This window comes from Aulonocara stuartgranti (assembly GCF_965226115.1).
Source record: "Aulonocara stuartgranti genome assembly, chromosome: 7".
In the NCBI taxonomy this organism is placed as follows: Eukaryota; Metazoa; Chordata; class Actinopteri; order Cichliformes; family Cichlidae; genus Aulonocara; species Aulonocara stuartgranti.
This window is the reverse complement of record NC_138945.1, coordinates 9897581-9921676: the sequence shown is the minus strand read 5'-3', so window position 1 is coordinate 9921676 and position 24096 is coordinate 9897581. Positions and strand designations below refer to the sequence as shown.

The 24096-nt window shown below is 41.1% G+C and overlaps 2 protein-coding genes across 2 annotated transcripts; one reads left to right on the top strand and one right to left on the bottom strand.

Moving 5' to 3' along the window:
- Position 1: 1 nt before the first annotated feature.
- On the top strand, positions 2-23729 carry aars1 (alanyl-tRNA synthetase 1). The gene is made up of 20 exons (XM_082541137.1): positions 2-111; positions 2466-2621; positions 2799-2987; positions 3619-3764; positions 6834-7025; positions 11839-11983; positions 12259-12404; positions 12526-12634; positions 13203-13353; positions 14076-14200; positions 15646-15790; positions 15875-16053; positions 16763-16876; positions 17013-17219; positions 17323-17507; positions 21017-21125; positions 21575-21688; positions 21792-21998; positions 22404-22517; positions 22612-23729. Exons 2-20 carry the CDS (start codon positions 2478-2480, stop codon positions 22789-22791), a joined length of 2901 nt encoding a protein of 966 aa, XP_082397263.1. The 5' UTR covers positions 2-111; positions 2466-2477; the 3' UTR covers positions 22792-23729.
- On the bottom strand, positions 9281-10854 carry LOC309711508 (E3 SUMO-protein ligase ZBED1-like; the record flags this gene model as incomplete). Its single annotated transcript, XM_082541901.1, has 2 exons — positions 9281-9403; positions 9577-10854. 2 exons carry the CDS (start codon positions 10852-10854, stop codon positions 9281-9283), a joined length of 1401 nt encoding a protein of 466 aa, XP_082398027.1.
- Positions 23730-24096: the final 367 nt, after the last annotated feature.

Sequence of the window (24096 nt, the reverse complement as noted above, 5' to 3'; positions counted from 1 at the left end):
GACCAGTTGGAGGCTGTCGTAGGCGTGCCCGCTGCTTGTGCTTTCCTTCAGTTTGAGCAGCGTGGAGTGAAGGAGAAGTACCTGATTCATTCTGCGGGAATAGCGGCTTCTGTGAGTATTTTCATGTGTTTAAATAAGTTATCTTTATTGTACTGTTCAGCAGAATAGCCTTTCAATTAGAGCAGTGTGCCGAACTGTCTATCTCAGGATGAGCGCAGGGAGGTAGCTTGAGTTAACTAGCTAACACATTAGCCTGCTAACGTCAGATCAAGCTAGTGCCTCTGCCTACAATAACAATTATAGTCAGCTGACTAGCTTATATTGAAGACTGTCGGTTTTTGGTAGAACTTTAAGAGGAAATATGTTGTATCACATGACTGTCACAAATTTGTGTGGTCTGGAAGTTTATGTTAGGCTTGCGAGATTAAGTTCACTGATTTTGTGCCATGGAGACAGAGAACAGGGCTGTTCCTGTTACTAACCTGAAAGATGGGTCCAATATTTATCATCAACCTGGTCTCCGTCTACCTGTTCTATGATTATAAATGTCCTTATTTTGTCTTGAAAATGGACCATTATTTATTTCTCAAAACCACTGGGCTAATACTTCCCACGTCTCTTCTTTCTCTGTCTGCCCGCTAAATGCTTTGTTGTCAGGACGGGGACATGGGCTATTTGTTACCCAGAAAGCTGAAAACACCAGCTGAGGTTTGCTTTGGCAGTCAGTTTTCACCATTGGGAATTGAGCTCTGCTGCCTTTTAATTATATATGGTATCACATTTTAATGAAATATGTGTACTCCAAAAATCCACAAAGTGCTTACAAATCAATTGTAAGTTGCTTTTGTTTCCATTCTTATCTAAAATTGCATCTGACTTCATATTTAAGATCGCAGCATTGTGTGCCTCACCTGTCTCACTGGATTCCTGAGCTGCTGTTGTTTATGAGAAGAGCGTCAGGCCAATTAGCTGCAGCTAGGTTAACATCCACACCCTACAAACAGACTTAACTTTAAGCTTTTGGTGTGGAGTGGTAAAATCAAAACATGCACAATTACTATAATGACCGATAAACAATTTCATAATGTTTTGATACTTTATGGACAAAAAAATGTATTTTCGGACCAACACTGGACAGTTCTTTAACCGGCCTTTAAAAGCACTGACAAATGTATAATTCTTTTTTTTTTTTAATTAAATGGGATTGCCTTGAATGACATTTTAGTACATAAAAAGGAGCTACTCCAACAGCTTCCAACAAAGTACAGCACTTGCATATAAAATATGAAAGAAAATTGTTGCTTCTTACGGTGAAAACAACAAGGTGGTTTGTACAACCCCTTATGCACCAGCCTTGCCAGAGCTCTCGCTAGTTGCGCAGTCATGACAGGAAGAGAAACCCATGGGAAATTGCTGATGCTGTTAATTGATGGTAAGCCAGTGTTTTAAACAGCTGTTTAAAAAGCTTTACCCAAGATGTGACACACACACACACACACACACACACACCTCTTCTGTACTTGCTAAATTAGTATTTGGGCACGAGCACTGAGAGTGTACCCTTAAGGGGACTACTGCCTGAAAGGGAAGAGCAGGCCTTAATTGTGTTCTAATAACTCGGTAGTAAAGTTGCTGTTACTCAGACCAAATAATCATCCACCTCTCTAAATGGGACCAGTTTCTGTGAGTTAAATTATTCGTCTTTCTGTGACCTGGAAAAATTTAATTGGACCAAGAATTAACTTAAAAAAATCACTGGCTGCATACAAGACCTCTTTAAGTCCATCCTCACCTCCTCCATCACCGTGTGGTACGCTGGAGCCACTATCAGGGACAAACAGAGACTGCAGCGTGTTGTGCGCTCTGCTGAGAAGGTGATTGGCTGCAGACTCCCATCTTTGCAGGACCTGTACACCTCCAGGACACTGCGGCGTGCAGCTCGGATCTCAGCTGACCCTTCTCACCCTGGATACAGTCTGTTTGACCTGCTCCCCTCAGGCAGGAGGCTCCGGTCCATTCGCACCAGAACCTCTCGCCATAAGAACAGTTTCTTCCCCTCTGCTGTTGGACACATGAACAATAACCATATGACTGTACCCGCCACTAACACATGACCCTACGCTGTGTCACTGCATCATTCTATGTTTGGCACTGATCACCACCTGCACTCATGTATATATCTTTCAACGTAGCACTCTTAATTCTTATTCTCATGTATATATCTCATGTATATCTCATGCACATATCTTTCCACGTAGCACTTTTAATTCTTATCCCTACTTTTATTTTTTTCCATGTCTATTTAAGTGCTATTTATGACAGCATGTTTGCACTGAAGCACCGCAGCAATTTCCTAATGTTGTAAACCTGCTCAACATTTGGCAATAAACCCCATTCTGATTCTGATTCTAAATGTGCTTGATAGCTAAAGTGTTTCTTTTCTCTGTGTGTAATTTTGTTCACAGAGCTTCTTCAGAATGGACTCCTCCTTGAATGCAGCTCAAATTCGCCAGAAGTTCATTGACTTTTTCTGTCGCTATGAGCACCCGTACGTTCACTCTTCATCTACCATCCCCCTGGATGACCCCACGCTGCTTTTTGCCAATGCCGGCATGAACCAGGTACACACAATGTCTTTCCCAACACTGCTTCCTACACCATGGCTCTTCTTTATGTTCCCACTGATTCACAACTTTTAGAATAAGCTCGGAAATCAGATCTAGCAAACTTTCTTGAAAAAAAAACAAACATTTTTTTTTCTCAAGATTTTTCTTTTTTTTGCACCTCATTTTCTTTAGTTCAAGCCCATCTTCCTCAACACTATTGATCCATCACATCCCATGGCCAGGCTGCGTCGTGCTGCCAACACCCAGAAGTGTATTCGTGCAGGAGGCAAACACAATGATCTGGACGATGTGGGTAAAGATGTCTACCACCACACCTTCTTTGAGATGCTGGGCTCCTGGTCCTTTGGGGACTACTTTAAGGTATTACATTTTCTCATCCTTCACATCAGTTTCACTTTTTTGTTACTTGTATTTTTAGTCCCACAGATTTAAATCCTGTTTGTTGAACAGTGCTCGAGTACACACACACACACATATTGCTGTAGGACCTTTCACCATTTATAAATTTCTCCTCTGCAAACATTTTGTTTGCCAAGTACTTTGTGATAAATGTATAACTAGGCAATATAATCTGCTCCCTCTCAAGTGACTCTACCAACTTCTTTGCCTTGGACAGCAGCTAGCAGTAGCTGTTCAGCTCTGTAGCATTGGTGAGCTCATTGTAAAGGCACAGGAAAAAGGCACTTTCAAAATAAGAGTGAGGGGATTGTCCACTAGTAAAAACATACATAGTGTCATTATCTTAGGTAAGTAGAGAAAAGGAGATAATTCTAATACAAAAATGCTTGAACATATGAGCCTGGGGCTCATCTAATTCTTTTTATATTTTCGGTTGAAGTGGTTAAAGTTGATCTATGTGAGAATCTGGCTGTTCTCTCCTTTTTGTCAATGTTGCTTGTTATATTACAATGACATATTCATTATCATTATTAATGGATAAGACATTGCCTAAACAGCTCTAAATTGTTATTGCATCATTTTTGCTCTCCAGGAATTAGCCTGTAAGATGGCCTTGGAGCTGCTGACTCAGGAGTTTGGTATTGCTTTAGAGCGCCTGTATGTCACCTACTTTGGAGGTAATGAGGATGCAGGCCTGGAGCCTGACCTGGAGTGCAAACAGATCTGGATGGACTTGGGGTGAGTGAGCCTTGGGAGCATTGACTGTATGTAAAAATAGATAAAGCTTGTGATACAAAAAGTGAAACGAGTTTGCAGGTTTAAGGCACTTCCAATCTTTTTAATGGCAAGAAAGAGGCAGCGACATTTCTGTACAATCAAAATGAGCTATAATCTGATATATATATATATATATATATATATATATATATATATATATATATATATATATATACACACACACACACACACACACTAGGGGTGCAACGATACACAAAATTCACGGTTCGGTTCGATACTTTTTTGATACAAAAAAAATGTTCATGCTTTTTTAATTTGTCATTTATTAAAATTATAATTATATATTTTAACTCAAAAGTACAGTTTTTAAATTGAATGTTGCTGAAACAACAAAGTAATAAAAAAATTAATCTATCTGATCGAGAAATCGCTCATCTTTGGAAAAGAGAGTTTATTACAGAGAAATGGCTCTTTCCAAAATAAAAGCTATACTATACGCTTCTTCTGGGCTATATTCTCAGCAGCATATTAAACATATCAGTTCCCCATGAGGAGAATCATGTGCTAACGGCTGTCTAAATGACTCGGGTAAAGTTTGTAGCATGCGTGCTTGTTGTTTTTGTCTGCTTCCACTTGTCTTTGCACTCGGATGATGTCGGCGTAAATGTGCAGTCATATTCATTGTGTTCCCACTAGTGCTGTCAGCGTTAATCTCATTGAAATGATGTTAACGCCATAACATGGCAAATCTCCGTTAACGAGCTACCGCGGATCTCCCCGTGCATGGGGCTGGACAGCGTCAACATGTTAAAGAGCAAACTGCGCTAACACACTAGTTCCCACCAATGTAATTGAGCATTGCGTGGCACATCCAACATACTGTTTTACTCTTGTCCGCTTACCTTCAGGGTCATGCGTCACATGAAAACCAAAATAGTTCCAAACGCCAGATCTGAATGAGGGTGGGAGAGGTTCAATTTGCCATGTTGCAAGGAGAGCTTAACTTCTGTCTCGCTAGTTTTCCCTGCGCTCAGTGAATCTGCGCTCGACTACTCCGCCTAGGCTGCACTGTCGAGCGCAGATCCACTGAGCGCTCAACACAGACAGCATCATCAGAAGAAAAGTTGATAAAATAAATTAAAAATGTTGTATTGTTCGATACATATGCGTACCGAACCGAAAGCACTGTATCGAACGGTTCAATATCGATACGAGTATTGTTGCACCCCTAATACATACATACATACATACATACACCCAGCTGGAAACACTTCACGCAAGTCGAGCTGCCCGAGATTCACAGAAAATGTTAAATTTTTGTGATTTTATATCGTTATCGGGATGATAGATGTCTTATATCGAGATATGAGATTTTAGTCATATCGCACAGCCCTAATACTACACCTTAAAATAAAAAAACAAAACAGTAGTTCAAAAGTATGCATTACAATCCTGGTGATCTCCCTTTGGTCAAATTCCAAAACCTCATCAGAGGACAGAATTTTGTCTGTAGGAAAAACATTTTTGCATGATGTGAATTAGAGCAGGGCGATATGGCCAAAAATATTTATCACGATATATATTTGAAAATTTGCGATAACGATATAACCGACGATATAATTGATGCGAGACAAAATACAACTCCACAACATTACTAGCGCAAAAAGACAACCTTCCATTTATTTTCACTTAAACAAGAAGCTGGTTTTTATGTACATTAAAGCTTTATAAAAATGTAACAGTGCAAATGCAAATTCCTTGCTGAAAGTTTAACCAAAAGGCATTTCCAGTAGAAATGGGCTGACATATCCTGAGCATAACCATGTATAATATCCACTGAAGTTAAAAAGAGGTGCTTTGCAACATTAAACTGCAGTGTGCAGTACGCATTTTTCAGACCATAAGGTGCACAGGATTATAAGGCACATTAAGCGAAACAAAGCAGTCAGATAAATCAAACTTGATTAAACTCATTCTTCTTGCTTCCTCCACTTCTGTACCATTGATTCATTAATGTTGAATTCTCTGGCAGCTGCTCTATTCCCATGTTGCAGTATATTAATGACTAACCTCGTATTGTGGATGGATTATCTCAGTTGTTCTCCTGACTGAAGTTTGGTCCGTTTACAGCATCCTGCCATGCGATTGCATTTGTTTCTAACCATGAAGAACCTTAACGTTAACTTTTATAAGTGGAAAAGTGTTAGTGTTCGTCCTCCAGCTTCACTGTTTATGTTATGCTAATATAGCTGTGTCGCTAGCGATCACGTAGCACATCATTATATACCAGCTAGCCCAACTTCAGTAACCCTACAAACGTCACTGCTGTTTAGTTTCCTGTCTTCATTTATGTTGTAAGTGATAGCAGAGCTGTACGTTTGATTTTTTTCAGAAATCTCTCAGTCAGAACATGCAATATCATGCTTAGGTAACTAGCAAAACTAGCGAGCTAACTTCCGCTAGCTTCCTGCTAACTTCTAACTCCGTTAAATGTAATAACTTTTGTTTTCATGGATGCCTGGAAGTTAAACTTTATAGTTACACCTGGTAAAGCAGCAATGCTGATCGTTTTATTAAAGATGAAAGAATTTAGACAGTTTTTAACGCTCAGTGATGCTGCAGTGTTGTTTGACCTGAAGCATACGGAGTTTAGGACCCAGATTACTCCCAGATTTAAGAGCATCTTAGTCCGACAAATACGACAATAACGACGGCCGCTTGCATGTTCTGCAAAAAAATGTGCTTTGTCGTGTATCTGACTGACAAACACCAAATCAGTTCCACATCACTGAAGTTGCACCATTTTTACAAACCAATTCTGGTTCATCTGTTTCACTCAACAATCGGCCATGTGCGTATGAAAACAAAGGCACTGCGCATGCGCGTTTTACTCCCATTCTATCGCGATATTTCATTTTCCTATCGTTGCCTAACATTATACCGGTATTACCGTGAACGGTATAATATGGCCCAGCCCTAATGTGAATGTTAAATTAATGATGAAAGTCTTTCTCATCTTAAGGGAGTTGATTCAACTTCTGCCTCTCTCTGTTTCTTTGTTTGGTTTAGCGTGGATGAGGCTCGCATCCTGCCGGGCAGTATGAAGGATAACTTCTGGGAGATGGGAGATACCGGCCCCTGTGGCCCTTGCAGTGAGATCCACTACGACCGCATTGGAGGGCGAGACGCCTCTCACTTGGTGAACATGGATGATCCCGATGTGTTGGAGATCTGGAACCTGGTGTTTATCCAGTTCAACAGGTAACACACACACACACAGTGAAAAATGATCTTACTAAGAGGACTTTATGAATCGATGATTGCATCCATGAAGCAAAATAATTTATTGAAGGAATAATGCTTTTGCATTAAATTCACACATTTTTTTTCACACACCATCACATGCTGTGTTAAAAGAGTAATTTATTCTCATGCCTTATGAGGCAGTGTAAAATCTTCTTGGTTCATTGCATTCGTTTACACCTTGTGGTGTTTTGAAAATGACTTCCAGGATTAGTCCTGTCAAGGCTGCTGGGCTACACTAATCCATAGTGTTGCTTTGTCCTCAGTTCCAGCAGGGCTCGGGTTTGCTTTCACATCCATAGTTGTGCTCGTTTGGTGTGAGCTAAAGAAAAAAATGATATGTTGTTAAGTTCTTTTTCTAGTCTGTGTTCACAAAACTTAAGCACCCAGCCTTTTGAACTTGCACTCAACATCGATCCAGTAGTGAAATTAGATCCTGTTGCAACAATGTAATGTTTGTTATGCGTTTATGTCTTCTGCTGTGTATAAAAGCTCATTTTTTGGGGGGGGGGGGGGGGGTTATTTAGAAATACTGATAACAGGTATAAGCAGAATGAAATGCACTGGAGGAACTGCTGGAATACAGGGACCTGTAAAAGCTCGGTGCACCTTATATTAACTTAATATATTTCCATGTTCTGAACAAACAGGGAAAGACTGTATTCACATGTACATGTGGTATGTAGGCATTTTCATTCTGATGTTTTGTAGTATTTCCCATAGAGGTGGGAATCACCATACACCCCACGATACGATATTATCACAATACTTAACTCACGATACGATATTATTGCGATATTTTTTTTTTTTTTTTTTTTTTTTTTTTTAATATATATATATATTTGCAATATTCTGGGTATTGCAATACGATATTTTGTGATTTATCACATATTTTTTCTACTGCAGATTTTGTCCATAAAGGTAAACGTTATCAATATTCACTTTATCTAATAATAAAGTCTCACACTCAGTCTTTCTCTCATGTCAGTCAGTTTTATTGCTGATGTGATGGACCGAGCAGTGAAGGAAACTTAGGCACAGGTTAAAGTCCAAAAAAAGATTTTTTATTTAACCCAAAAAACATAATTGGTTAACTCATGCAAAAAGAATCAAAATCTTGGGCCCATAAAAGAGGTCAAACTAACAAAACTCTACTCAAAGTTGACAACACAACTGGTAACTCAAACAAACTGACCTAACTTAACGAGACAAAGGGGAAACTTAAATAGTGGCTGATCAGCCCACAAAAACAGGAAAAGGGGTAAAACACACAAAACCTAACTAAACCAAACATAATGAACTCCAATTCCCCCCCATGGTCCCGAGTTATGGCGTGAACCAATTTGTAGCCTTCCTTTAAAGCTCGCTCCGCCCCTTTTCCACCTCTTGGCTCCTTAATCAAGGGACTGGAACAGCTGCAACTAAGGTAACTCAGAAAACAAAAGATTAATCATACATAACAGTGTAAACTAAAATGTGCGCACTTATTTTAGAATGCAGTGTTATGTGGATATGTGAATGAATTCTAAACCAAAACCAGTTATTTATTGTTCTGTAAATAAATTCCTATATTTAAAGAAAGAAATGTGAATGCAATATTACTTATAAGCCTCTACACTAACATGGTGATATTACCACTGTGTGGCTGTAAGTGCAGCCATCACAGCTGACAAAGTGAACGGTTTGTATAACAGTCTAGTAACCAACTTAACTGAACGTAACTATCCGGTACAATTATAGCTTAAAACAAAATATAATTTTACATTAAATAAAAAAGTTTTAAATTTAAATAAAATAAAACATTTCTTAAATTAAAATAAGTAAACTGTCCTGTTTGTTGCTGCCCTAAAGTTAAACACATTTGGACAGTGAAGCAATGTCAGCATTCTTGCTCAGAAAAAGGAGCTGATCAACATGCTCTGAAGTCAGAGTGCTCCGTTTTGCTGTGACGATGTCTCCAGCGGTTGAGAAGACTCTTTCAGCCGAGACACTAGTACCTGGGATACAAAGGTATCTTTTTGCCAGTGTGGCCAGGAAAGGATAGACTTCCTCATGGGATTTCCACCAGCTTAGTGGGTCTTCTGTGAGTGCCAGTGACGTGACCTCCTGGTATCTTTTCACCTCCTCCTCAGCTGTGGCAGATAATGATTTTGGTGGGGCTCCAACATCACCATAAGTCTGACCAAGCAAGTCTGTTAACCCACAAGACTTCCTCATCTTGGCTGGTATGAGAGGGGGTCTGAGATTTTGTTCAGTCTCGTCAGGTTTCTCATGATGTTCATGGGCTTCTGGCTCACAGATGGGCTGCTACCTCTTTTCTTCCTGTAGAAAACTTCCTGTAGGAAGAAAATAAATATTTCATATCTTTTAGTATGCAGTAATATGTTAGCAAATTATAATTAATGTATTTAATTGTTAAATAGAATATTACCAATATGACAAAAATATCACCGATCTACGAATATTGTAAGTAAGTTATTTAAATTATAACACCAGAATGTTTGCTTACCTGAAGGGTTATAGCCTCAGCAACCACTCTGGCATAGGTTTCCTGTCTTTCCTCCAGTGACAGGAATGGCAGGGTTTTAAAGCGTGGGTCGAGAGCTGATGCTGTGTAGAGGGTGTTCCTCTCGACTGTGCTGGCATATCTCTTCTTAAGATCTTGACTGATACTTTGCTTGATGTTTCTGACCAGCGCTGTGTCACCAATGTTGTCTTGGGTGTCGTGCAACAGCTGTGCTAGCAGCGGTGCTACGAGAGACAGAGTAGGATTCTTTTCCTCAGACATCACAGTAGTCGCGACTTGCATTGACTTCAAGGCCCGGACAATTTCTTCAGTGTTCCCAATATCCGTCTCGTTTAGAGTAAAGATATCTGTGCTACTCTTTCTGACTTCGGGAGACAGCAGCGCTGCACAAATCGCAGGTTGTTGTTCAAGGAAACGCTGGAGCATGTCATAAGCACTGTTCCATCTCGTGCAGACGTCGGTCTTGAGCTTGTGAGTCGGGAGCTGTAACATTTTCTGTTTTTGCTCCAGAGCGTGGTTTGCCACTGTGCTTCTATTGAAAAACCCAGTTATGCGCCGCACTCTTCCCAAGACCCTGGCTACTGCAGGCAGGTTTAAGGCTCGTTGTGATGCCAGATTGAGCGTATGGGCGAAACACTTCACATGCAGGTATCCCGCTAGCTGAGTGGCAATTGTCATATTAGAAGCATTGTCGGTGACAACCACCAGATTTTTGTCGGCAATCCCCCATTCCTGTGCTGCATTTTGCAGGAGATTTGCAATGTTCGCTCCAGTGTGACTTTCATGTAATGTTCGAGTTTGGAGAACGTAAGACAGCAGTTGCCAGTCCGCTGTGAGATAATGCGCTGTTATAGTCACATATGAATCCACAGCCCGCGAGGTCCATGCGTCGCAAGTTAATGCAACCCTTTCTGCTGTGCTCAAACTTTCCTCAACTTTACGCTTCACATCTATGTAGAGATTGGGTACGGCTGTGTCCGCGAAAAAACGTCGTGATGGTATCACATACCTGGGTTCCAGCGTCTTGATCATGTAAGAAAAGCCCTCGTTTTCCACAATGTTGTAAGGACGCAGGTCTTTGCAGATGAAGTACGTGATAGATTGTGTTATTTTCTTAGCTTGCTCTGAATTGGGAGATAGCTTTGCTAAGCTAAGAGTGTCCAGCGTTGGTTGATTTTTCAGTGGAGCTGATTCAGAGCTAGCTTTCCCGTCCGCGGTTAATGCTATTTTTGGATGGTGCCGTGTAAGATGGGCCCTCATGTTCGTAGTATTCCCAGAGTACTTTATTTTCATACGACACACCTTGCAAATCCCGTGTGTCATATCCATCTCATTTGTTCCATCCTTGTTAAAAAATCCAAAGTACGTCCAGACATTTGATTTAAACGCAGATGGCGCTTTCCTGATCTGATCTCTTTTTCTTCCTCCATCTTTGTTTGATCTATTTTCCCATGTGCTGACCTAACCTCTGCTGACCTCACTAGAGAAAAAGCTCAACCGTACCATCTGGTGGACTGGAAGTTTTTGGAACAAAATATCGATATCTGCTGTCCCTGTATCGATACATTATTAGCAAACAAAATATCGCGATACTACGCTGTATCGATTTTTTCCCCCACCTCTAATTTCCCACCATATTTGAACCAAACAACAGTGAAAAGTTATCACTGACAGTAATTATCAACACAACAGCAGCCGTGTGCTTAAATGGGTTTCAGATTCACCTGAGCCTTGTTACTTGTTCAGCAGGTGACAAAAATAAACTAAAATGAACCTTTGTGGCAGCAGCACACCCTTACATGAATCTATACAAGGAACACGGGCTGGAATTTGGACACACCTCTATCTGTTTTGGACAGAATGTTCAAGCTAGTAAATCAGATGCACACTCCCACTTTCCACACCACTTAAAACTAAATCTTTTGTTTACGCATTCCAAGAAATTTACTGTCGCGGATTTTTTAAAATTTATTTATTTTCTCTTATAAAAGTAATTCTCACCAGTGGGCCTATTTTTATGGAAGAGCGTAAATTAAATACAGGGTAGCAGTAGTCTTTTTTTATTTTTTTATAAACTGCAAACTACAATGGTAAATAAGAAGATCAATAGTTGCATATAAATTACATATACATGTATGTTTTAAGAATAACATGTGTGCACCTCTATAACAAAACAGCACTGCCAAGAGGTCTTAAATCTTTTTACTGATCAGTGAATCTGTGTTTTTTAACTGTTGTTTCCAGAGAGTCCGAGACGGAGCTGAAGCCGCTGCCTAAGAAGAGCATTGACACAGGGATGGGTCTGGAGCGCCTTGTGTCTGTACTGCAGAACAAGATGTCCAACTATGACACTGACCTTTTCATACCGTACTTTGAAGCCATTCAGAAGGTACAGAAGTGTCAAGGATTTGTGCGAAAGAGAGAGACGATCTATCCTTTACTTGACAGTTCAATGAAAGAGAAATTATGATTAGATTGGGCAAGATCCAGTAAATAGTAATAGCTACTGAATCAAAATATCAAAACTTATTCCTATAAATTAATCTGGTAGTATGAATCCACACAAAGTTGCCTTAACAGCAGCATTTATCAACGTGTTTATTTACATTAGAGGAAGACGTTTGGGGCCCACATATCTAACATTAAGAATATGATCTATTTCAGGGTACGGGTGCTCGACCTTACACAGGAAAAGTAGGTGCTGAGGACGCTGATGGTATCGACATGGCTTACCGTGTGCTTGCTGACCACGCCCGCACCATCACCATCGCCTTATCAGATGGCGGTCGGCCTGACAACACAGGAAGAGGGTAAGACATTGTTAATTGTTTAAATACTCAACAGACTTAACAGTAAGTAACATGATTGCTGCAAATGAAAAGTTTTGTGGAGCCTTTTTTACACATCATTAAAATATTCCACCATATTTAGCTACGTGTTAAGGAGGATCCTGCGCCGTGCGGTCAGATATTCTCATGAGAAGCTGGGCGCTCAGAGAGGCTTCTTTGCCTCTCTCGTGGATGTAGTGGTCGATTCCCTGGTGAGATTTTCTTTCCTTTGTAGTCCACGTAGGCATTACAGACACACAACTTGCTGTTGTTTGGGTTATTGTCATGAGGGTTACGTTAATTTTTAGCTGTTTTATTCTCTGATCTTGTAGTGTGACTGGGTTAATGTTGAAGACAGTTTTCCTCTTGCGTTTTTAAAAAGCATTTCCTACTTTAGAAACCAAAAAAACATTTGTTCTTTTCTACCAAAACTAGTTTAATTCCATTTTTCTTTTAATGCTTAATTGCATTTACTGGATGAGAGCAGTGAATAGAATTCACTGCAGGAAGCATCCTTATTATTAATATTAGATTTCACATGAGATTTTGTTTTATATATTCTTAATTGTGTGGTGTGTATTTTGTATTTTTCAGTGTTGTGAAAAAACATGACTGTTTCAAAAAATCTTGGTGTTTAGTATTAGTTAATATATAACACTTAATAAACTCTAAATGATGTGTCTCTTTTTTTTTTTTTTTTACTCCTCCTTTTCCGTTTCTTTCTTTCTTCCCCCCTCTCTGTCTACATCTCCATCTGTCTACTTTGACTGCATTTTCCAGGGTGAAGCATTCCCAGAGTTGAAGAAAGACCCAGAAATGGTGAAGGATATTATTAACGAGGAAGAGGCGCAGTTCCTTAAAACCCTCAGCAGAGGGCGCCGTATCCTGGATAGGAAGATAATGAGTCTGGCTGACACAAAGACAATCCCAGGTGAGAGTGCGGTGTTTAGTGTAATGTGTGTAACTTTCTTTTGAGAAGTTCACTGCTCTGTTTTTGTTACATCCTCCCTGAATTATCCTCGTCATTTTATCCTTTCTTCACCTTTCATCTGTCTTCACCACCCACATGACTTCTTCTTTTCTTGGCTCATTTTTCTGTCATTTCTTCCCTCCTTCAGTTGCTTTGTTTTCCCGCTTTTAATCCCATCAGAATTTGTTGGCATTATGGTTCAGTCTCTCCCTTCATCTTTTTGTCTGATTGTCATTCTCAATGCCTCAGAGCTTCTCAGATCAGTACAAAAATACTCACTAAAGGGAAGGAATTAGTTTGAAAAGCTAAAAATTCATCAGTTGATGTTTCACACTATAAATTCAAGCGACATAAAAATTGATGCACATTCAGCTTTGCTTATAAACGTAACCCTCCAGGGTTGTTGGTGTACACTGTAATGGATTTTTTCAAAAGTTGTATACCTCAGGCAAACTAATATTTCTTCATTGTCACAAAGTGTGTCCAAATCATTACTGCACCCTGCAAACATAAGCTGCTACAAAGCAGTTTATTTGTTCTTTTCATGCTTTTACTTATCCAAACAATGCCTCCAGTCCATCAATATTTTTTTTTTATTGTCTGACTCAAGGACATAAGTGTTTAAGCAGTGTTGTTTCAGACACTCACACTTCTATCTTTTCTCCCTCTCTCCGTGCACACAGGTGACACAGCATGGTTGCTGTATGACACATACGGTTTCCCTCTGGACCTCACCTCCCTTATTGCTGAGGAGAAAGGCATGGAGGTTGACCTGGCTGGCTTCGAGGAGGAGAAGAAGGCTGCACAGGTGAGCAGATGATTGTTTGAAAATGGCCTTGACCGTCCTGACTCTACTGAGTCTCGCTAACTACCCTACTGTGCCACTCCTATGGGTGCACTGTTTTGCTTTGTGTCAGCATTCTCCAGTACTGCACTGTAAGTCAGAATCAGGAGTCATGCACCTGCTGTTTAAATAAGCCTACATTTACTTTACAGCCCGGTGTGAACCCCTTGTTGTTTGATTAAGCCAAAAGATTGATTTGCTTTCCGTAAAACTGCAACCTCTGATTTCTATCCCACACATTTCATCGATTTTGTACGAGTCTCATACCAATACTGCAGTTCTCCTCATTCCCACTTGGGGGAGTTTGACACAGAACACAATCACTCTACAATATCTCCTTAACCTTATATAGAGTTACCAGTTTATTAGATACACATGTGAAGCCTCAAACCAGTTTTTCTCAGCGTTTTAAAGAAATAGTATCACATAAGTACTTATTTATTATTCAAGTGTGTCTTGAAGAAGGAGAACAAATTTAGGAACATTGCAAACTTCAAATGTTCTCAGTGGTCTTTAACATGTGAAACTTGCATTATCCAGAAAATATCTCATTACATTGCAATATAAAGTGCCTTGAGGCAACTGTTGTTGTGAATTGGTGCTAAATAAATAAAACTGAATTGAATAAATATACAGAAAAAGAAACTTGCAAAATATCTCATAAGTGGGATTTCTACACTTCTGGGTTTCTACAACTATACTGCATTGTCCTCTCTTTCCCCCAGATTTTGCTTCGTCATGGCTGTAATTTCTTCTCCCTTTATTCTTTTCCCCTCATCTTACTGAGCTGCATCCATTCTGCACTAAAGCACTACATGTTTTACAAATCCAATTGCTCATTTAACTGTTATGTGCTTAAGCAATGGATGCAGTCTGAGCCAGTTTACCTGAAATTTGTCTTGTGGCTGTCCCCTCACTTGTTGCTGTTTCCTTTTGTTTTTCTGAGTTGATTAACATTTATGTTGGCTAGAAATCAACATATGCATCTTTGAAACCTGTCTGTAAGAAAGTGAGAGAGCTTATAATCTTGTAAAGAAAAGGAAAGAGAACTCTGAAAGTGCTGCTTGGGTCTGATTTTGTGCCATCTCTGTAGCACTCCCGCAAAGTCACTCCATCTTCCACACTGATATAAATGTAGAACGCTTAAAATTATTAGATATTGATGTAAATGTACAGGAATTTAACTCATATCTGCTACAGTTCTGGGAACTGATTGAATGCATGAATTATGCACAATCTTGCACAGTCATTATTTAACAAATGTCTAATCTTTATTGAATGATTATACCAGGCAAATTGTGATTGTCTTTGCTATCAGTCATTCTGTAATTATGTAACATTTTAATTGTAAATGTTTCTGTATTTTGGGGGTTATGACTGAGCATAAGTCTGTGTTTGTGTGTGTGTAGTTGAAGTCCCAGGGTAAGGGCGCGGGAGATGAGGACCACATCATGTTGGACATCTACGCCATCGAAGAGCTGAGAAACAAGCAGATACCCGCCACAGATGACTCTCCCAAATACAATTATACCTCAGATGAAAACGGCAACTACCGTAAGTGATGCATAGAAAAGCACTATATAACAAGTCCATTTACCTTTTAAAGTCAACTGATCTGTATCCTATTATTGTACCCAGAGTTCCAGCAAACCTCAGCTACAGTGCTTGCCCTCCGTCACGACCGCGCCTTCTGCGATGAGGTGACCACGGGTCAGGAGTGCGGCGTGGTGCTGGACCAGACGTCCTTCTACGCAGAGCAGGGTGGACAGACGTTTGATGAAGGCTACATGCTCAGAGAGGATGACAGTACAGAGGATGTAAGTGCAATAAAAATAAATTGAGGGAAACAACACCTAGGTTCATGTGCTTTTTACACTTCTGTAATGAGCTCTGTTAATCCTGTTTGCGTTGTAAAAAAGAGCTTTGATAGTTTCCCTTCATTAGGGTAATTGTCACAGTTGGAGTTTGTTTTTCCTCCCGAACACATTGCAGGTACAGAGAAATCGAGCTTTACCTTTTGTCAACTTTTAACTGGGCGGATGAGAATTGCACAGTCTATCTTCAGAGCTAACACATTTGTTCAATTAGCACTTCTGGATCTGATAGCTGCTGGAAATCATGGCCGTGAGCAAACAGCCCATCTGCTTGGCGAAAAAGCCTGCGAAATGAATTATCATAGTTCTTACAGAAGAATGGACAAAAGATAATAAATTGTTCTTGTCTCTCGTCCATAACTGAGAACTTGAATGGCATGAAAACATTCATATCAGTTTTAGCAGAACATCTGTGGGGGGGTCCATTCAAATGCCAGCACTTCATTTCTTTTGTATGTCTTTATGTATTCTTCTCGTAATTCTCATATTTGCTGAGAATGTGGGAACTTTCTATAAAGAGCTTTTAACTTATTAAGTCATCATGTTCTCCAAAATATTTAATCTCATAGACACACAAACCATCAGACTGCCTTCAGTTTTTCTTTTTGCCTATGAAAACTTTTGTTTGAATGTACTCTTCTGCTTTTTGCAGCGCATGGAGTTCTCGGTGAAGAATACGCAGGTTCGAGGAGGTTACGTTCTCCATGTGGGTACAGTCTATGGCACACTGAAAGTTGGAGACCGTGTCACCTTACACGTAGATGAGGTGAGAATTGAAACCGGGATATTGACCCTATTTTTTAAAAACAAACAAACAAACAAAAAAAAGCCAGCTAAGTAAAAGAGATTCTAGGTAGGTTGAGCTTTATGTAGAGCTTTATCTATCCACACACACTTTCCAGGCTCGCCGTAGACCCATCATGAGCAACCACACTGCCACACACATCTTGAACTTTGCCCTGCGTGGGGTGCTAGGGGAGGCAGACCAGAGGGGCTCCCTGGTTGCCCCCGATCGCCTGCGCTTTGACTTCACTGCTAAAGGTGCTCTCAGCACGGATGAGATCCACCGGACTGAGGAGATCGCTTGTACCATGATTAAAGATGCTAAGGTCAGTGGATGGAGTGAAATCACCAGCCAGTTTTTTGAAGAGAAAAAAATGTTGATCCTCACAGACTTTTATTTAATATTAATATTGGATTTGAACTTTCCAGCCTGTGTACGCAATGGAAGCAACCCTCGCAGAAGCCAAAGCGATTCAGGGTCTGCGCGCTGTATTCGATGAGACATACCCCGACCCGGTCCGTGTCGTGTCTGTTGGCATTCCTGTCCCAGAACTGCTGGCCGACCCCAACAGTGCTGCTGGCTCCCTCACCTCCATCGAGTTTTGTGGTGGAACGTGAGTATGACACTTGTTTTCAGTCTTTGTGCATTTCTGCTCACACTTGACGGGGAATGCAAATCAACCACATGGCTGTTAACGTTGTTGGGTCAACTCAGCGTGGTTTCCTCTTAACAAAAAGTTTTTATATGTGATGGGTCTAAGGAAGCCCGTTTCCACCACTAAAAAAAAGTAACTCTTTCTCGAAATTTTGAATTATTTTCTCAAAATTTCGAGTTAATACGTTTCGAGAAAAGTAACTTGAAATTTCGAGTTAGCGGTGTGGATATGTCAAACACCCTTTAGACTTATGTATTAAAGTGCTTAATTTGAGCCAATTGTTTAAATTCATCAGATTTTTTTTCAGTATTATTTTGTTTTTCTTTTATTATTCAACCATTTGGATTTTAAGTCTTACATTTAGGGGCAACTGTGTCAGCAGAGACAGCTGTACCTACTAGGCTTCAGCCTGAGCTGAACTGAAGACTGCGTTTCTGATAATGGATCTATATGAAAAATAATATGGCTGTTTTTTGTGGTACAGTCTTCCAACAAGTTATAATTATAGTATTATTTTTTATGCCTGTTATTAGCAGGGTATCTGTATCTGTGCGTTGTCCCCCATTCTTTAAAAAAAAGAAAAAGAAGCTCGCTAAGCTTGCTATGGTAGGGACCAACACACTAATGTTTAGACTTTAAAATGTGAACTCCAGTGGTAGATAGAGTAATAGCTACAGTGGGGCAAACAAGTATTTAGTCAGCCACCGATTGTGCAAGTTCCCCCACTTAAAATGATGACAGAGGTCAGTAATTTGCACCAGAGGTACACTTCAACTGTGAGAGACAGAATGTGAAAAAGAAAATCCATGAATCCACATGGTAGGATTTGTAAAGAATTTATTCGTAAATCAGGGTGGAAAACAAGTATTTGGTCAATAACAAAAATACAACTCAATACTTTGTAACATAACCTTTGTTGGCAATAACAGAGGTCAAACGTTTACTATAGGTCTTTACCAGGTTTGCACACACAGTAGCTGGTATTTTGGCCCATTCCTCCATGCAGATCTTCTCGAGAGCAGTGATGTTTTGGGGCTGTCGCCGAGCAACACGGACTTCCAACTCCCGCCACAGATTTTCTATGGGGTTGAGGTCTGGAGACTGGCTAGGCCACTCCAGGACTTTCAAATGCTTCTTACGGAGCCACTCCTTTGTTGCCCGGGCGGTGTGTTTTGGATCATTGTCATGTTGGAAGACCCAGCCTCGTTTCATCTTCAAAGTTCTCACTGATGGAAGGAGGTTTTGGCTCAAAATCTCACGATACATGGCCCCATTCATTCTGTCCTTAACACGGATCAGTCGTCCTGTCCCCTTGGCAGAAAAACAGCCCCATAGCATGATGTTTCCACCCCCATGCTTCACAGTAGGTATGGTGTTCTTGGGATGCAACTCAGTATTCTTCTTCCTCCAAACACGACGAGTTGAGTTTATACCAAAAAGTTCTACTTTGGTTTCATCTGACCACATGACATTCTCCCAATCCTCTGCTGTATCATCCATGTGCTCTCTGGCAAACTTCAGACGGGCCTGGACATGCACTGGCTTCAGCAGCGGAACACGTCTGGCACTGCGGGATTTGATTCCCTGCCGTTGTAGTGTGTTACTGATGGTGACCTTTGTTACTTTGGTCCCAGCTCTCTGCAGGTCATTCACCAGGTCCCCCCGTGTGGTTCTGGGATCTTTGCTCACCGTTCTCATGATCATTTTGACCCCACGGGATGAGATCTTGCGTGGAGCCCCAGATCGAGGGAGATTATCAGTGGTCTTGTATGTCTTCCATTTTCTGATGATTGCTCCCACAGTTGATTTTTTCACACCAAGCTGCTTGCCTATTGTAGATTCACTCTTCCCAGTCTGGTGCAGGTCTACAATACTTTTCCTGGTGTCCTTCGAAAGCTCTTTGGTCTTGGCCATGGCGGAGTTTGGAGTCTGACTGTTTGAGGCTGTGGACAGGTGTCTTTTATACAGATGATGAGTTCAAACAGGTGCCATTCATACAGGTAACGAGTGGGGGACAGAAAAGCTTCTCACAGAAGACGTTACAGGTCTGTGAGAGCCAGAGATTTTCCTTGTTTGAGGTGACCAAATACTTATTTTCCACCCTGATTTACGAATAAATTCTTTACAAATCCTACCATGTGGATTCATGGATTTTTTTTTTTCACATTCTGTCTCTCACAGTTGAAGTGTACCTCTGGTGCAAATTACTGACCTCTGTCATCATTTTAAGTGGGGGAACTTGCACAATCGGTGGCTGACTAAATACTTTTTTGCCCCACTGTATAGCTGTGTTTAATATACGGTTTATGGCTTGGACCCTTCAACCTCAGATTGTACAGTTTGGTGCTGGATCTCAGGTTCTATCGCTAACTATGTTATTGATGGGTTTCTTGTCTGTGATTTAAATCAGTTGCAGCCGTTCCCCATGAATAATGGACTCTAATTGTCAGTTTCTCAACAGTTTCTCAAACAGAGAAAATGGCCTTCTGTTAGTGTTTGCCTAAAAACCTCAAACCAGTTTTTCTCAGCTTCACTCCTTTAGTTTGGAGAGCTGCTTCATTCATTATCATGTTGTGATAATGAATGGTGACAATGCCTATTTGTTTAACAGTGTATTTCACAGATGTTAGTGATGTTTGGGAAAATGCACGGGGGGAAAAATGAGCAGAACGACAACATGTGGCAGGATGAAAAATCCAAGCATGCTAACATTTTTCTTAATTTGATATGCTGCATTGATTCAAGTGTGTTTGCCGTGCCATTACTGTGTGTGCGCCCTGAGTGGAATCAAGTGTGCAGCGTGAACACATCAGTGTACAAAAGTCCAAATACGCGCATTTGCATTGGGCCGATAGTTTTCAGACCAGCCCAGGGGCGGTGTGTAAAGTGGAAAGCGTTAATTGGATTTGTGCATCTTTATGGTGAGACGAGCGTGTCCCTGTGCAGACAGAGGCCTGGAACATTTCGTCAAGCTCAATCCACTGATTAGACTTGCTCCACTGACTCGTACAGTGTCTGCTCCTGGCTGTAAAATTCACCTGAATGCCCAGACATCTCCGCTCTTTCACACGTTGTGTTATAGCCTGGCTTTTTATGCCATTTTGTGCTGCAGGAGCCAATATTCCGAGCTACATTTGATGCAAAGGCTGCGAGGGTCGGTTCAGATTTTAAGCACCGCAAAAGACATTTGCATTAAGCCCATTCTATCTTCTTTTTTTGGTTTTAATTGCACATCCTTCCATCTCAAGCTGCTTCAGGTTTCAGTAAACTGTTGGTGTGCTTCTTGATGCTGTCTTTGATGTTGTTTTAATCTGCAGCCACTTCAAAGAGCCTCTCATTCCTGCTGCTGTTGTTTGGTAATGTTTTCCTCTCCCTCTGCTCCTCATCCTTTGCTCCTGCTCGCCCCTCTCCTACTTCTCATCTGCCTCCCGCAGTTGTGTAACGTTTTTCTTTTCTGTTATCCACAGCCATCTGCAGAACTCGGGTCACGCCGCGCCGTTCGTCATCGTCTCAGAGGAGGCCATCGCTAAGGGCATCCGCCGCATCGTTGCAGTGACAGGAACAGAGGCCCAGAAGGTCAGGACACACACACACAGCTTACACTTACTGATGTACTCGCTCAAAGCGTTACACTCATGTACTCACTTCCACCCCCACATACAGAGAAGGGTTTAGACAACATTTTAAAGACGGTAGCCCCACAGAGGGGCGGGGGTGTCTTGATGGTGAAATGTTCACACTGGTAACTACAAACACGACTGATTAAAGGAAAATTTGTCCCAGACAAAGCGACCTTTGGGTTTCTGTGATGAAACTTGAATGAATGTTGGGGTGAACACTGTAGTAGAAAGAAGAATGTAGCACCCCTCTCTCTTCAGGCCCACAGGACAAATTTACTATTTTTAGACAATTAGTCTTTCATCTTTTCCACCAGTCGTCTTCTCTTCTCATTCTTCCTCCTCGTGTTTCTTTGCCCTTTTTGATCTTTGCCCCTGCCTCACTCTGCTGTGTCGCATATCCATCAGGCTCAAAGGAAAGCCGATGCCCTGCGCCAGTCTCTGTCTGCCCTCGGAGACAAGGTGAAGCAGCAGACAAGCCCAAACAAGGACATACAGAAAGAGATTGCTGACATGACTGAGGTAAATGGGATGTTTGGTTTAGAGAGACATTCTGAGGCAAATAAAAAAAAATTGTGAAAAAATTGCAAATTGCGCTGTGGTAACATTTCCGTCTCCTCTGCAGTCGATAGGCACCGCTGTAATCTCTCAGTGGCAAAAGGATGAGATGAGGGAAACCCTGAAGGGCCTGAAAAAGACCATGGATGACTTGGACCGCAACTACAAGGCTGACATCCAGAAGAGGGTTCTGGAGAAGACGAAGGAGGTGATTGAAAGCAACCCAAACCAGCCGCTGCTCATCATGGAGATGGAGACTGGAGCCTCAGCAAAGGTGAGAGTCAAGACAGAATATTTTTGGGAAGGCAAGTCTAAAAATCAGTAGCAGAATTCTTATAAATCTCTTTACGTGTTATTCCATAAAAGAACCATGTCCTTGTTGGATATACAGAGCATAAAGAGAGAGCAAATTTATAATCCAATCCCCGAGACTTCATCAGCATCCTGTACAGAAATAAATTAGGAGTGCAAACAGTATTAAAATTCACTTTATCTCTGCACATTTTCTCAGGCTCACTTAGCTTATCTCACTGTGTTATTGCCACGGGACTAAATCAGCTCTGTGGCCCATTAGTTGTGACCTTGAGACATCAATAGTGCTGATTAGATGTTTTTTATTCTTCTCTTCCTACTTCCTTTTACCCCTCTTTACATCCCTCTTTCCTTCTTCCTCTCTCAGGCTCTGAATGAGTCACTGAAGCTGCTGAAGTCGCAGTCCCCTCAGACAGCTGCGATGCTCTTCACTGTAGACCCAGATGCTGGCAAGATCACCTGTTTGTGTCAAGTCCCACAGGTATCGTTCAGTGACATATGCTAGAAGCCTTGCTCTGAGCATTTTCCATGAATTTAACCCTCCGCTTTCCACCCTCCACCTTTCTTCTCTGCAGGATGTGGCTAACCGTGGCCTGAAGGCCAGCCAATGGGTTCAGGAGCTGTGTCCCCTGCTGGACGGCAAGGGAGGCGGCAAAGACATGTCTGCACAGGCCACGGGCAGGAACACACAGTGCCTGCAGGAGGCGCTCCAGATGGCCAACGAGTTTGCACGGCTCAAACTGGGGGAGAACTAAGAGTCGCGAGGGTGGGGTCTGTGTGGGAGGTGCGGTTACAAACATATCGGGGAGTGAAGTGGAAATTAGTCTGAAATCTTCAAACATCCTGTCTTCGTTTTCCTCTCCTCTTTTAGACTTAGAAAGGCTGGAAAACTAGCAAAACTCAACCACTGATGCTCAGCCAGCAATAAATGAGCCACTCGTCTTTACTTTCTGCTTTGCCCTGTTAAAACTCGTCTCTCTGGGAATAACTTGAACACATAAGATCCACTCATAACTGGAGGATGGCAGATGATTTCTACTTTCCTGTTTCCAACTCATTTTTGCATGCAGAGGAAAAGAAAAGGGACATACATTTGATGTAGCCTCCTACAAGTACTGTGCAGCTCAGATAAATTGACAAAAAATTCCCACCTTGGAGCACAAAGTGGGCTTTCGACATACCACCATCCTGCCTCCATGTTTAGTTTCATCTCACTGTAGTCCTGTTTGTTTAGAAACAAGCCCCCAAGGCACTTTGTCCTTCTTTTGGCTTCCTGTACCACTTGGGCTCAGGAATAACAGTAAAGTTGACCCAGCTTGGACACAGTATAAATAATGTTTATCCTTTATTGGCAGAAAGCAGTTTGGCTCCGTCCATGTGTATGACAAAAGCCTGTGTGCTCTCCTGTGATTAGCTGGACTTAAGTTGTACAGTACATGCAGTAGCTGTATTATAGTCTTCAAATAACAAGCCATTTTCTGACATGTAATAAAATAATGGGTTTAATTTAGTAAATTAAGAATTCACTAACTGTAAAATGATCACGAACATGTCTAGTAACCAATCTTTGCAATTTCATGCTGCTGACATTTAATATTGATTAATTAAATGCAGAAAGTTTTGTTATTGTATCTGCTTCCTGTCACTGAAATGTCACGCTATGGGATGGAATAAATACAGCTGACAAATGCCACATGTCTGTGTCATTCCTGGTAGATCTGTGATGAACTTTGGGTTATTCATTTCAGATGGACTGTTATGGATTTGAGATTGATCTCAACTCCAAGCACTGTTCATAAACTGTACGTAAAAGATGGCTGTAGCTTCCACGTCTCAGTGTCTAATGACCAGCAGGGGGCGACTCCTGTGGTTGTGTAGAAATCTGCAGGAAAACGGCCCTTTATGATTGAACAGTTGCTAATGTATGAGCTTCACATTCAAATCCAGCTCTCACTGGATTAAAAAAGATAAGAGTGTGACAGCCAAAACTCAAATTGAGGTTATCTCTTATAGTCTATTGATACTGACACAATCAGCTACTAAACAAAAATGTGACCCAA